Below are 14,105 nucleotides of genomic sequence, written 5' to 3'. Positions count from 1 at the left end.
CAGTGCTCAGGCCCTGAGTCCAAGCCCCAGGACTGGTAAAAAAAAAAAAGACTGCTATGAACTTTTAATTTGTTTGAGAACTGTTACATTGCTGTTGGATTGATATCTGGCTCTTTGGCGGTACATGCCCAGAGAATGCTTCAGATATGTCAAGCCTAGGGACCCCAGATAAGACTAAAATTCTATTCTCAAGTGAAAAGAAATGGTAATGTATTGGAATAGGTGCTAGTAATGCTTCTGTTTTTTGTTTTTTTTTCTTAAATACTCAATGCTGGTATAAAGGATTTTTTTTTAATTGGCACTTACTTTCAGGAAGTTGGCATTTAAAATAATGACATTCGACATCAATGCATTCAAACTGCGACTTAACTAGGAAAAATGGAATATAATTAAATAATATATTTAGAGCTCATTTGGTTGCTAATGATTTTGCTTTCCGTAATCATATGGAAATAGAATACAAACATCTACATAATGAAATTTACTGCACATTGTTTTTTATTTTGAGACAGGGTCTTGTTATGTGACTCGGTTGACCTCATATCCAGCTTGTAGATTTTTTTAAAGAATAAAATATGAAGGAGCCCTAACTCTTCAGCAGGCGTATCAGCAGGTAGTGATAGACTATCTTTAAGATCTATCTATCTATCTGTCTGTATCTATATATACAGTAGGATACATGTGGTATCTATCATCTATGTACATGTTTTGATCATCTATCTGTGCATGTGTATGTATATGTTTAATAGAATATGTTATCTCTAGTCTATCTAATAATATTCTATCTACATACATACATATGTATGTATGTGCCTATGTATTTTTGGACAGTAGTGGGACTTGAACTCATGGCCTTGTGCTCGTTAAGCAGAAGCTCTACCACTTGAGCTCCATCAGTTCCTTTGCACTGGCTATTTTTTTTCCAAGTAGTTCCTAGGCAAGCCAGGTTGGTGAAATTTAATGATAAAACACACTGATAATGAGCATATATCTCTGATAAGAGTGATGACCATTCATCCCCCCAGAAAACCTCTCATCTTAGTAGACCTGGAATTTAATGACCAATTTGAAGTAACAGACCGAATGAGTCATTAGCATTTGTGCAGCAGCTGAGGTCAAAAGACAGGGCTGGACCATACACAGACCAGAACCATGCATGAAACTAAGGACCACTGAAAAAAGTGATTATTCATTGATCAGGCACTTTGGAAATTCCATTTATTGCATTGCTTATCCACCATGTAGTTTCAATTTAGATCTTGCTCCAGAGATGGCTATCTATCTACAATGCAGAGAATAAAAGAAACAAATTCTCTCCATTTACAATTCTAAGGGCCAGGCAAAATTTGAGTTAAAGTTCAAATGGAAGTGGAAATTGCTGGACTTGCACTGGCTATTTTAAAGGTAGGATCTTGCTTTAGGGCCAGGCTGGCCTGCACTGAAATCCTCCTATTTACATTTCCCCTTGTCACTGGGCTGACATGTGCCTATTATTGTTCTCAGCCACGGTGCTTCCTCCACTGAATAACATGGAGTCTTGAAAACCTTCATAGTCAGGCTAGGAATATGGCCTAGTGGCAAGAGTGCCTGACTCGTATACATGAAGCCCTGGGTTCGATTCCCCAGCACCACATATATAGAAAATGGCCAGAAGTGGCACTGCGGCTCAAGTGGCAGAGTGCTAGCCTTGAGCAAAAAGAAGCCACAGACAGTGCTCAGGCCCTGAGTCCAAGGCCCAGGACTGGCAAAAAAAAAACAAAAACAAAAACAAAAACCTTCATAGCATTGAATCATGATCTCCTATCTCCACCTTCATGAGCCACTATTCCCAGCCCAGTGAAATATTTTTGATTAGACAAAGCATATTGCAGAATATGTTCTCTTTGTTAACAAAATGTTACATTTTTACGTAAGCTTTTTAAGAGGATGTGAAAAGTTAATAGTTCACATTTTCCAGTAACGATTGCATTAGACAATTGCTTTATTGGATATTATCTTAATTTCACAACAATCTAATAAGGTAGATCTTACTATTACCCTATTATGGTTATATTTTGCAGTTAAGAACACCAAGGCAGAGTCTTATCCAAGGTCATCAAACTGGAAAAGGCCATTGTAGGTTTTGTCCCAGTCAGTCTCAGCTAGCTGCTGTAATGGTGGCTAACTCTGCACAGGAGTGGTCCCTCTTTCTTTGATATGCATCCATCTATATATCATTTTAAATAAATCGTATATAGCTTTGTAGGAAAAATAAACATTAAAGGGCTGGGCATGGTGGCACATCTTTAACATCAGTTACTGAGGAGACAGAGGTAAGAGGATCAAGGTCCAAGACTCTCTCTAAAAAATGGAAACAAGACAAAAACAAGAAGAAAACCCCAAAGACAGCCAAATCAAATCAAGCCAAACAAAACAAAACAAAGCAAGTCTAGGGGGTGTGGCCCTGAGTTCATCTACAATATTGTCCCTCCCACCCCACCCCCCAAAATGGGTATATTGTAAAGTAAGAGGAACTATGCTCTATGAAAACATGTAAAACATGATCATCAGAGAAGCCTTTAATTTAGCTGAAAGACAAGACATTTGCAGCATGCTGGTGACATACATAACAAAACTAGACCCTCCAGGGAGATCCTTGCTTTTTAAAAAGGAAGAGCCAGTATGGCCAACTTTATGGGAAGTCTAGATAGTGGAGATCTAGAAAAGGGACATGTATAAAGCACTGGAACACGGTGCCCAAGAGACACCAGGCACTCTCCTGATATTATATGAAAACCTTACTCCTTTACTACTTCATATGATACAATGGACCCATATCTGGACCGCCGTGAAGACAGGCTGTGGCTCAGTAGTTCAAAGCATCTAAGAACAAAAACAACCAATCTCATAGGCAGGGTGGCTATTGTCAAGGGGTGCTGGATGGGAGTCCTTGCTCCCAGAGCAAGTCCACACAATATTACCCCGACAAGGTGTCGCGTTCCAGAGCCTTGAGTCTCCCGGCTCTCTTCTGAAACAGAGTTTCTGTGGCTGAAATCCCACTAAACACTTCTTCTTCCCAATTCCCCATCTATGAGGAAGTTACCCCATGGTAACTTTTTGCTAGGACTCACAACTACTAACTTTCTAAGACTCATAGGGCCCTAATTCTGGTGCTTATGAATTTAAAAGCCCTCATTTTCTTGCTCAATATTATTTCTTGGCAGAAACTCAAACACTGGAGAGGTAGAGGAAGGCAGATGGTTGCATTGTTCTCTCCCCTTGTTGCTCCCCAGGTTTGCACTACCCACTATTGCTATCCTGAATGTTGCAATCACCAGGCCATCTTCATGACCCAGACTATGAATTCCTAGAGGAACAGAAACCATGTCTTTGTTTAGCTGTGCTTCTTCAGGTACCTGGCACAAATAACACATCCAGAAATGCTTACTGAATGGAGAATAGACATTAGGACCCAACATTAAATGACTTTGTCTATACCTTACCAGATGCCAAATCCACAGAGAAACAATATTTAATCATCCAGATTTCCTTCTTTACATGATGCAAATTGTCCCTTTATCCCTTATAGGAGTTCTTTGTGCTATATCCCATGATGTCACCTCTAAGTAGGCATCACCCAGCCTCCCATCCCTCCTTTGCAAATAGCCCTAGAGAGACAACAAAGATACTTCAAACGAAGCCTTTCATATCTGGCTTGTCTCCAGGTTGCCACAGGGTTGAGAGTTGAGATACTGACTCAATTTGCCACAGGTTTTGGTTAGTTGGAATGCCTCCATGTTTGGTATGTGTAATTCAGGGTGCCCCAGGTGGGGGGCTGAAGTTTTTAGAGAAGAAGGGGTAGGTGTGTAACCAATGATAATATTTAGAATGATGCAGCTGTGATAAAAGAAATGGAATCCTATGCTGCAGGGCAGAAATCAATCTCTTCCAGAGGTGAGGAAAGAATTCTGTCTGGCTGCCATGTTGTTACTGGATTAACTTTATGGTTTCTTTAATTAACCTTAATAGGAAAATGATAGCTGCAAGGATCACAGACAAATGAGACTTGGGGAAGCTGGAGCCTTCATTACATGCCCTGTTCTACCCTCACTAAACTTGAGTTCTTTCTTCTTGCTCTTGAAGTTTCATTTGTACAATGAGAATGGCCAGAGCACAGCTGTTGTTGCTATAACTGCCAATAACTAGCACTAATAAAGCCCTTACATAGGTCAGGCACTAAATTCTCACACCAACCCCAGCACACAGATCCCACCATTGTCTCCACTGCTCAGAGACTGGAAATGAGGTCAAAACAGACCTCTCCTCTCAAGACAGATGCTTTTTATTCCAATGCAAGTGTATATATGGAAAGCTCTAAAGCCCTCCTTTATTATAGTCAGTATGTAATTATCCAGAGCATTCAAGTTGGCCTTAGCTACCATACTAGATCCTTGGGTGAATAGTTTAAAACATCACATTTCTCTGGAGTGATTTTTGACTCTTTTTGCAATCACTTAAATTTTTCCCAAGCCCAAGAATAAGACTTGTATAGATTATTTTTTTAAAAAAAGAAAGAAAAGAAAACCTCTTATGTTAGCCCTGTGCTGGTGGCTCACATCTATAATCCTATCTGCTCAGGAGACCAAGATATGAGGATTGCAGATCAAAGCCAGCCCAGGAAGGAAAGTCTTTGAGACTTATCTCCAGTTAAGCACCTAAAAACTTGAAGTGGAGCTGTGGTTCAAGTGGTAGAGTACTAGCCTTGAACAAGAAAGCTTAGGGGGCTGGGGATATAGCCTAGTGGCAAGAGTGCCTGCCTCATATACACGAGGCCCTAGGTTCGATTCCCCAGCACCACATATACAGAAAACGGCCAGAAGCGGTGCTGTGGCTCAAGTGGCAGAGTGCTAGCCTTGAGCGGGAAGAAGCCAGGGACAGTGCTCAGGCCCTGAGTCCAAGGCCCAGGACTGGCCAAAAAAAAAGAAAGCTTAGGGACAGCAGACACAGAGTTTGAGCCCAGGACCTGCACAAGTAAGGGAAAAAAAAGAGGTCTTCTGTTAAACAAAATGGCAAAATTCTAGTTTGCTCCTGAGATAACTGTCATTCTCTGAAGCCAACAAACTGTACTTTGAGCTATGACAATTGTTGCTTTTACTCTCATTATTTCTTAGGTAAGAGAGTCAGTCATTAGCTGGCAAGTCTGGCTTGTTGGCTTCACTATGGCCAAGTCCCATATTCTATAGCATTCATTGCATAATAGATTTGAAAGGAAGTTGCCTAAACAATACGTTACACATCATAGAGCTTGTCACATGGAGGCCAGACAAGCATGTATTTTGTTTTTGTTTAAAAAAAAATGTTTTATGGGCTGGGAATGTGGCTTAGTGGTAGAGTGCTTGCCTAGCATGCATGAAGCTCTGGGTTCGATTCCTTAGCACCACATAAACAGGAAAAGCCAGAAGTGGCTCTGTGGTTCAAGTGGTAGAGTGCTAGCCTTGAGCAGAAAAAAGCCAGGCACAATGCTCAGGCCCTAAGTTCAAGCACCAGGACTGGCAAGAAAACAAAAGTTTTATTTTGGATACAAAAAGAACTGTTAGTTAAAAAAATGAGTTCGCAAGAGCTCTTCTTTTCACCTTCTACCTCCTCTTCCCCTTCCTCCCTTTCCTCCTCCTTCTTTTCCTTCTCTTCCTCTTCTTCCCCCTCTTCTTCTTTTCCTCCTCCTTGTTCCTCCCTTTTCTCCTCTTCCCTCTTCTCCTTCTCCTCCTTTTCCTTCTTCTCCTCCTCCTCCTGTTCCTTCTCTTGCTCCTTGTAGAAACCAGACCATCATTTGGAGGAGAAATTTCTGGGGTGGTTTTACCACATCAGTAGCAAAGCAGCAATACAGTGGGTCTAGTGGCATGGAAACTATTTCTTAATTTATCTTAAAGCATGCAGCAAGTATATTTTTCCCAATTGTCTTTCAATTCTTTCTATTGAAAAGACCAAGTCTTATTTTGGTGCTAATATATAATTAATGACTTGTAAATATTTGCTATTCATCCCCCTTTAAAGATGTCACAAATTTATGAGGATTTGATTTGGGATCATGTTTTTAAAAACCAATCAAGTTGTCTATTTCTTGTTGGAATGCAGAGAGCCAGTTGAATGGGAATGCTTACATGTGTTTGCTTACATATGTTGGAATGTTGGGATTTGGGAAGTCTCCTTTATATCCAATATACTACTTGAGGACTATTTTTGTTTTCCAGTATCCAGTGCCTAGCTCAGTGGCTGACCTACCAAATAGCTGTGAATGAATGAATGATTGTAACAAGATATACTTCATTCATTTCAGGATCCTACCTCCAGTGTGCTTCTCCATTGCCCTTAGTATTGCTGATACTTTGGTTATTGCTTGGTCTGTCTTTCTTCTTTCACTCCTGCCCTCTCTCCCCTCCTTTACCTTCCCTTGTTTTCCCTCCCTCCCTTCCCTCCTTTCTTTCCTTTTTTCTTTCTTTCTTTCTTTTTTTTTGCCAGTCCTGGGGCTTGGACTCAGGGCCTGAGCACTGTCCCTGGCTTCTTTTTACTCAAGGCTAGCACTCTGCCACTTGAGCCACAGCGCCACTTCTGGCCATTTTCTGTATATGTGGTGCTGGGGAATCGAACCCAGGGCCTCATGTATATGAGGCAGGCACTCTTGCCACTAGGCCATATCCCCAGCCCGCTTTTTTCTTTCTTTCTACTATTGTTAATACTCTTCTCCCTTACACTATGACACACTCCAAGAAACTGCCAAAAGCTTCCTTTTCCAGACTATTGGGATAACACCAAAGTTTATTGCACTAAGTTATTGAGGGGAAATGAACACCTTTGAAAGAGAATGGGAAAAAAAGGCTATCTGTCATGTCTTCTAAAAAGCTTCAGAAATAACCTAGATATGACCATGCAGAACAACCAGATATGGTACCTAATTATTATCCAGTGAATTTAGTCTAAGCCATTCAAAGAAACTCATATTTCTGGCATGAAATATCTAGTTTAGCTGCCTATCCTGACTAAATCAACAAAAACTGATGCCAAACTTCTGTTTTATTATGTAGTGTGTTGGCACAGATAAGTTATTCTTGTTATAAAAAAAATAGGTACTTGAGTACAAACGGTGCCATTAGGCTTTCTCCCAGGATATCCTTGGAAGCTTCTGGAATGCTAATACACACCAGGGATGTTTAGTAAGATTGGAATTTCAATTTAGGACACAGAGAGAATGTGCCTTACAGGAGCATTGGCACCACAACTCACAAACCCAGTTCAAGTACAAAAGTCTAACTTAGATTTCTCATTTTAACTGTGGCTTTGAGGGCTGGGAATGTAGCTTACTGGTACAATCCTGTCTCAGGTGCAAAGGCCCTGGCCTTCGATTTGATTCCAAGCACTGTACTATGGAACACAGAACAAAACACCATGTGAGTTCAGTATGACTAAATGTATAGCAGCTTCCTTATTTCTATCAAAAATATATTTAATCCAAGAAACTCAGTATTGCTTTCAACTGATTTCATTCTGTCAGCACAGACCCTGTGGCTTTGGACCTTAGGAACACCAAACCTAGGGTGGAACATTTTCTCAATGAGAAATACTTTCTATGGTACCATGACCTCTATCTTACTATGAGGTTTTTGGCTACTGCAGCAAAAACCAGAACAGCTACCACCCAAGATCCAGAGAGGGAAAGGAGAGCCTTTCCAACAGCCATTTGTTTAACCACCAATACACATGCTCTTCTGTAGTTAATGCCATATGATGAATTAAGCTTTGGTACAGGGATATCAAAGGTTGAGTTGAATTAGGCAGCATATGAAAAGCAGTGGACAACCTGTTGAGTGCATACATGCTCAAAACCAGCACATTCTCAGTATCAGTAGCACTGACATCCACATGTGATTTCAGACAGTGATGGTCTCTAGGTTGAACTGGGCTAGTCTTTGCTTGGCCTGCAGTAGTTATGTGAATTGCAGCAACATGGAGAAGTCTGAAGGATCTTAGTTTGGATAATGAATTTATCTTGAAGAAAGGGAAAATCTGGCCTTTTGAGGACACATGGCAAAGCTGGATGAAACTTATTAGTCCTATTTTTCAGGTGCCAAGTCTTTTTGTTCCCCTTGTCTACATGTTTCTGCAGCGTGACCACTCCTTACTTGTCACCACACTTGCCCCCTACCCTTCTTTTGTTGAAGAGTATCCTGGAAAGGCAGCTTCATATATATACGTGACACATATATGTCACCTGAAGAACAACTGGGAGCATTTGTGATCACTTTTCCTTTCTAGAATAATGAAATCTTACCCCCCAACACATTCAACATCTTCCTACGTATAGGAGGACCCTCTAGGGGTCTTCATAATTTGTGAAAGTTCTCCTTTCTATCCTCCACCTTTGGTTTACAATCTTTTCATTTGAAACCATGAGGGAAATTCTCACTGAGTCAATCACTCATTCTAATTTACTGTAAAAGTATCTAAATTACTATGTAGCTTGGAAATTATTCCTTTCAGACCAACACCTTAAAAGAACTTTGGCAAAGCTAAATTATATCCCTCAGGTTTCTTGGATAAGAGCTAAGACTCTTTCTATCCAATGTGGTAAAAACTCCCATTTTGCAACTAGGTTATATTATAAAAGTTCATTTTTATCTTGGTTGTTGGAAACTTATAATTTCTTTGTCTTTAAAAACAATATGAGGGCTGGGAATATGGCTTAGTGGTAGAGTGCTCGCCTTCCATGCATGAAGCCCTGGGTTCGATTCCTCAGCACCACATAAACAGAAAAGGCCATAAGTGGAGCTGTGGCTCAAGTGGTAGAGTGCTAGCCTTGAGCAAAAGAAGCCAGGGACAGTGCTCAGGCCTGAGTCCAAGCCCCAGGACTGGCAAACAACAAAACAAAACAATATGAAGGTTGACACTTTCTCCATCATTTGACCAAAAGTTTCTTTGCATCAGAGATTGCATTAGAGTATTTTCTTTCCCAGCAAAATTACTCAACCCAAGCTCTTGTTCCTTCAATAAAGTTGATTATTAAGTATTAAAAGCACCAGGGAATTCCACATCAGGATAAATGTCAATTGAGATTATTCTATGAGGAAGTAATGCAGTATCTAACTGCATCATATACAGGCTTTCCTCTTCTAAAGATTGGGTTTTCTCACAAGAAAGCAGACATCCTTTCACACAGGCCCTACCCCAGCAGAGACAGTTGAAGGAATTTGGGACGCCTCAGTGTGGGTTCTGAAGAACAACACATTCTCAGTTTACACCACTTGCCATGAGGGATGGTGCAGAGGGCTGCATTGGTCTTGTAAATAAGACATCAGATACAGGTTTTGACCTGTAAATGTTTTCTGCAAAGAATTTACTTCCACAAAGTAAAAATATGCTCTCATGTCAACGTTTACTACAGCTTCTGAATTAAGAATTGTAGCTGGGCGATAGACCAATTCAGTTTGACAAAACAAGTACCCTAAAGTTCTCCAGGATTGTTTCATGAGCATTCATCCTTCGATGCGAGCTTGTACACATGCAATGACTTGCTTAAGGCTCTGGACAGTGGAAGCCAGTGCAAAGCATTGGGGAAAAATCTGACACAGTTCCTGTCCAAGTAATGACCAATTCACCATGGTATGTACCAGGCAGAAGGCTTCTCCATGATCTTTGAGTTGAATTGTGAGATTCTCACTATACAGAAGGAGGGTTGCAGATATCTCTGTGAACTCCCTGGAAGAGGGGGAATGATGCTTAATCTCAGCTCACAGGTGAGGTGGTCCATCAGAGGAGGATAGTCACCAGGGGTGGAAAAGAGAACAGGATGAGTAATACCTGGGTTCTTTGCTTTAACTACAAACCCAGGCACTATCTGGTGGTCTAGCAATGTCTATGAGCATTCCTTCTCCCAGTCAGAGATGTGCTGTAGGGAAAAAGAAGAGTGGGCAGGAAGGAATGTATAGTCACTGTATTTCTTCTACTGCTTGGTTTTATCAGTATTTGTAATCTACCTATGCAATGACTTAACCTTTTCCATGGTGGGGGAGTAAACTGCTCTCACTGTCAATAGCAAATAAAATCCTAGCCTGCAAAGCTTCCGCTGGCTAAAAATCCCAGTGTCAATGGACGGCATAACCAAGAGGGGAAATCTCCCACCCCCTCCCCGTTTCCCACCAGCCTAAAAGGTCCTGGGGTTGGGGAGGGGCAACTGGAGAAGGAAACAAAATCATGCGAATATACCAGGAAAAGATACAGTGTTGGTGGCAGCAGAGTTGGTGATTGTGTTGTGGGTATTACCTCTTGATGAGGCTTCCAAGAAGGCTCCCGCTCAAGTCCTGGTGGCTCTGAGAACAAGCATTCTTGCATCAATAGCTAATAGGCTGTCCAACCAGATGTTCTCTGGGTGGGATAAGAGGGTGAGAAAACAGACCTGTTGTACGCTGTTGTCAACTACATCACTGTGGTCAGAGAAGGCTGGTGGTGTGGTGTTTAGCAGGGCACCTCTTTCACAGTGAGGCAGAACAGATTACGTGGCTGTTTACCCATTTCCTCTTGTGATTGGTAAAATATGAGAGTTATAATCATTCATGCATTACTAAAGCCTCCTTTCCATCAGTTTGAAGGGACTTTTATTTTATTTTCTAGAACAGAGCATGCATCCAGCAGAAACCTGAAGCGCTTGCTTTTCTAAGCAATCTTTTGCAATAGCACACTTAACACAACAACAACCAACAACGCCAAAAATCTGCATTGGATACCTGTGACAAGACTGGAGATGATAAGTGGTAGGACAAGCATCTGTAGCATCCGCATCAGAAGCTCCCCAGGAAAAGAGAAGTATTTGACTTCTCGGTAACTCATTTTATAAGGCCGGAGGGTAAATCCAAGGATTGTACCTGGAAGGGGAAAAAAAAAAGAGGAAGGAAAATTGAGTGTTTTGTTTTTCAAACTAAAGAGTCTTAGAAAAATGAGCAAGTATTACTTGTGTCTGACAAGAGTAAATTTATTGAAGCAGTAATATTTGTACAGCTTTGGGAACAGGGGTGCATGTATCTTTACACTCATTATCTAGAAGGGCTTGGCTGAATCCAAGGCTTCCAATAGAACTCACAGAAAAAGCATTTCTGGTTGAGCACATGAAAAATGTCTTTGTTTCACTGGAGTGCAGTAGAACCCATTTTGACATGCCTTAGTGCAGAAGTACAAAGACTTGGGCTCAATTAGGAAATAAATGATGCGATCACTAAAAGAAAAAAAAAGGTGATATAAGAAGATAAACCCTTATGATACAATGTTCCTTTACAATAGCAGATTCTAGAAAGGATAGCATAACCAATAATAATGGATGGCGTGAGTTCATGTTTTTCCCAATTAAAACCTCTTTGTGCTCATTTTTAATGTGTTTTCACCATCTCCCTGTCTGCACACCACATTTTCTCCCTCTGTCTACATGGTCTTGACATTGCCTTGGCAACTGTTATTGTCCAAACTTGTTGGCTGTTGGCAAGAGGCGACCTCAAAAGAGAGGAACTGCGCCCCCTCACACCAGTTGAAAACTTGGGGGGGGGGAAGCAAAAGCAAGTTCCTTCTTAGCTTTTTAAATTTTTCTTTCTAAATTTCAAACATATTTGCATAATGATAACTTTATGTGTAAATCAAATGATTGCTGACACCTGTTGACATGTTCAGAATTGAGTAAAAGTACACTTCCTCTCCTCCTTCCTTTCCCTAATTTACTTTTTTTGCCCAAGAAAATCCGCTTATTCCAATATTGTAAATATTTTTCTAAATTGTCCTGCTACTAAAATATGGATTTCAGGTTTGTTTTTTTTTCCAGTGCTGGGGCTTGGCCTCAGGGCCTGAGCACTGTCCCTGGCTTCTTTTTGCTCAAGGCTAGCTAGCACTCTGCCACTTGAGCCACAGCACTACTTCCGGCTTTTTCTATATATGTGGTATTGAGGAATCGAACTCAGGGCTTCATATATACGAGGCGAGCACTCTACCACTAGGCCGTATTCCCAGCCCTGATTTCAGTTTTTGAAAGCCCATGTAAACTAGGGAGAGACAGAGAGAGAGAAAGAGAGATGCTAGTATGTAGTACCGAGTACAGGAGAATCCGGAGGTTAAGGGTAGAGTGGGGAAGGAAGGGAAACGCTGTGGTGACTCAAACTTTCCTGAAGGATGCAACTAGTCCTTTACCAAAACTGAACTTTCCTAACTTCTTATGAAATGGGCTTTTTTTCTCTCTTATGAAATGGGACACAAAGTTCATTTCAATGATCACTACAATTCCAGTTTCATTTCTGAGTTTCAGCAACTGTGAAATATCCTTTTATCCTAGTATAGAGCAATGTCCCAGCAAGTGGATGAATGTACGTGACCAGAAAAATCTAGCTGACAAAGTTCTCAGAGCCCTCAGGAAAATTTTTTTTTTACTTGTAAAGGTGATGTCCAGAGGGGTTACTGTTACATAAGTCAGGTAATGAGTACATTTTTTTTCTGAACAGTGTCACCCCTTCCCTCATTTTCTCCCAGTTTTTCCCCTGCCAGCCCCCCTCCCCCTCCAAGTTGTACAGTTCATAGTGTCTAGTGAGTGTCACTGCTGAATTAGTTCACCCTTTCCCTGTTTCTGTGCTGCCACTGTCCCTCCCCAAATCAGATAAATTTACATGCAAGACAAAGAGTACAGAAATGAAACACAGAGACAAAAGCGGGGAAACCAGAAGAACAAAAGAAAAAGAACAGCAAACAGTACAAAAACAAAAGCAAACCCTCATTTCCATTTCTTGGAGTTCATTTTTTTTTGGGGGGGGGGCAGTCCTGGGCCTTGGACTCGGCCTGAGCACTGTCCCTGGCTTCTTTTTTGCTCAAGGCTAGCACTCTGCCACTTGAGCCACAGCACCACTTCTGGCCATTTTCTGTATATGTGGTGCTGGGGAATTGAAGCCAGGGCCTCATGTATATGAGGCAAGCACTCTTGCCACTAGGTCATATCCTCAGCCCTGGAGTTCATTTCTATAAGCATCATTTTATATAATCATATGCACATAGCTAAACCCGAAAAAGCATATTTAAGGAAATGGAAAAACCTTGCTATCTACAAATCCAATGCAATGCCCATCAAAATCCCAACAACAACCTTCAATGATACAGAAGAATCAATCCAAAAACTCATATGGAATAATTAAAGACACCAAATAGCAAAAACAATCCTTAGCAGGAAGAGCAGTGCTGGAGGAATATCAATAACCAAACTTGAAACTCTGTTACAAAGCTGTAGCAACCAAATCAGCTTGGTATGGGCACAAGGATAGGCCCAAGGACCAATAGAATAGCATAGTAGACCCAGAAATGAATTCACAGACATGTAGCCATCTAATATTTGACACGGGTGCCAAAAACACTGGATGGGAGAAAGACAGCCTCTTCCACAAATGGTGCTGGCAGAATTGGTTATACACATGCAGAAAATTGAAGCTAGATCCTTGTTTTGTTTTTTGTGTTTTTTTTTTTTTTGGCCAGTCCTGGGGCTTGGACTCAGGGCCTGAGCACTGTCCCTGGCTTCTTTTTGCTCAAGGCTAGCACTCTGCCACTTGAGCCACAGCGCCACTTCTGGCCATTTTCTGTATATGTGGTGCTGGGGAATCGAACCCAGGGCCTCATGTATATGAGGCAGGCACTCTTGCCACTAGGCCATATCCCCAGCCCCTGAAGCTAGATCCTTATATGCACCATAATCAATTCCAAATGGACCAAAGACCTCAAATGGAAGACCAGATACCTTGAAGATATTACATGAAACTGAAGAGTTTCTCTTTTTCTTTTTTCAAGAGAGAAATGGTGATTTGGAAAATGCAGGGAAATAGGAGGAAAATGTTTGCCCCTATTGGTTCTACCACTCAAATAAAAAGGAAGTGGCTAATATTTGCTGGGCTCTTACTATGCATTCTTGGCCTTGTTGTCAGTGATTTTTCCCATTAGGAATTTAATCCTCATAACAACACTGGATATAGGTATTTTTCGCCCACCAACTTACTGGTGGGAGAACCTGACCACAGTGAATATAAAACTTGCCCAGAGGCAAATTCTCAAGTGTCAGCTCCCACCCTCTT

General features: G+C 41.2%; 1 protein-coding gene across 2 annotated transcripts in view; it reads right to left on the bottom strand.

The window, feature by feature from the left end:
- The window catches only part of Slc1a3 (solute carrier family 1 member 3), an 84,779-nt gene that overhangs the window by 47,787 nt on the left and 22,887 nt on the right, over positions 1 to 14,105 (bottom strand). Inside the window, exon 3 of one of the 2 annotated variants that reach the window (XM_048368274.1) lies at positions 10,752 to 10,889. In XM_048368274.1, the coding sequence (XP_048224231.1) occupies positions 10,752 to 10,889 (138 nt within the window). Of the gene's footprint in view, positions 1 to 10,290; positions 10,703 to 10,751; positions 10,890 to 14,105 lie in introns of those variants that run through there. The other variant, XM_048368275.1, reaches the window with a different exon arrangement.

Source organism: Perognathus longimembris, chromosome 19 (genome assembly GCF_023159225.1).
Source record: "Perognathus longimembris pacificus isolate PPM17 chromosome 19, ASM2315922v1, whole genome shotgun sequence".
NCBI lineage: Eukaryota > Metazoa > Chordata > Mammalia > Rodentia > Heteromyidae > Perognathus > Perognathus longimembris.
The sequence above is the reverse complement of the archived record's forward strand: the minus strand, read 5'-3'. Positions and strand labels throughout refer to the sequence as shown.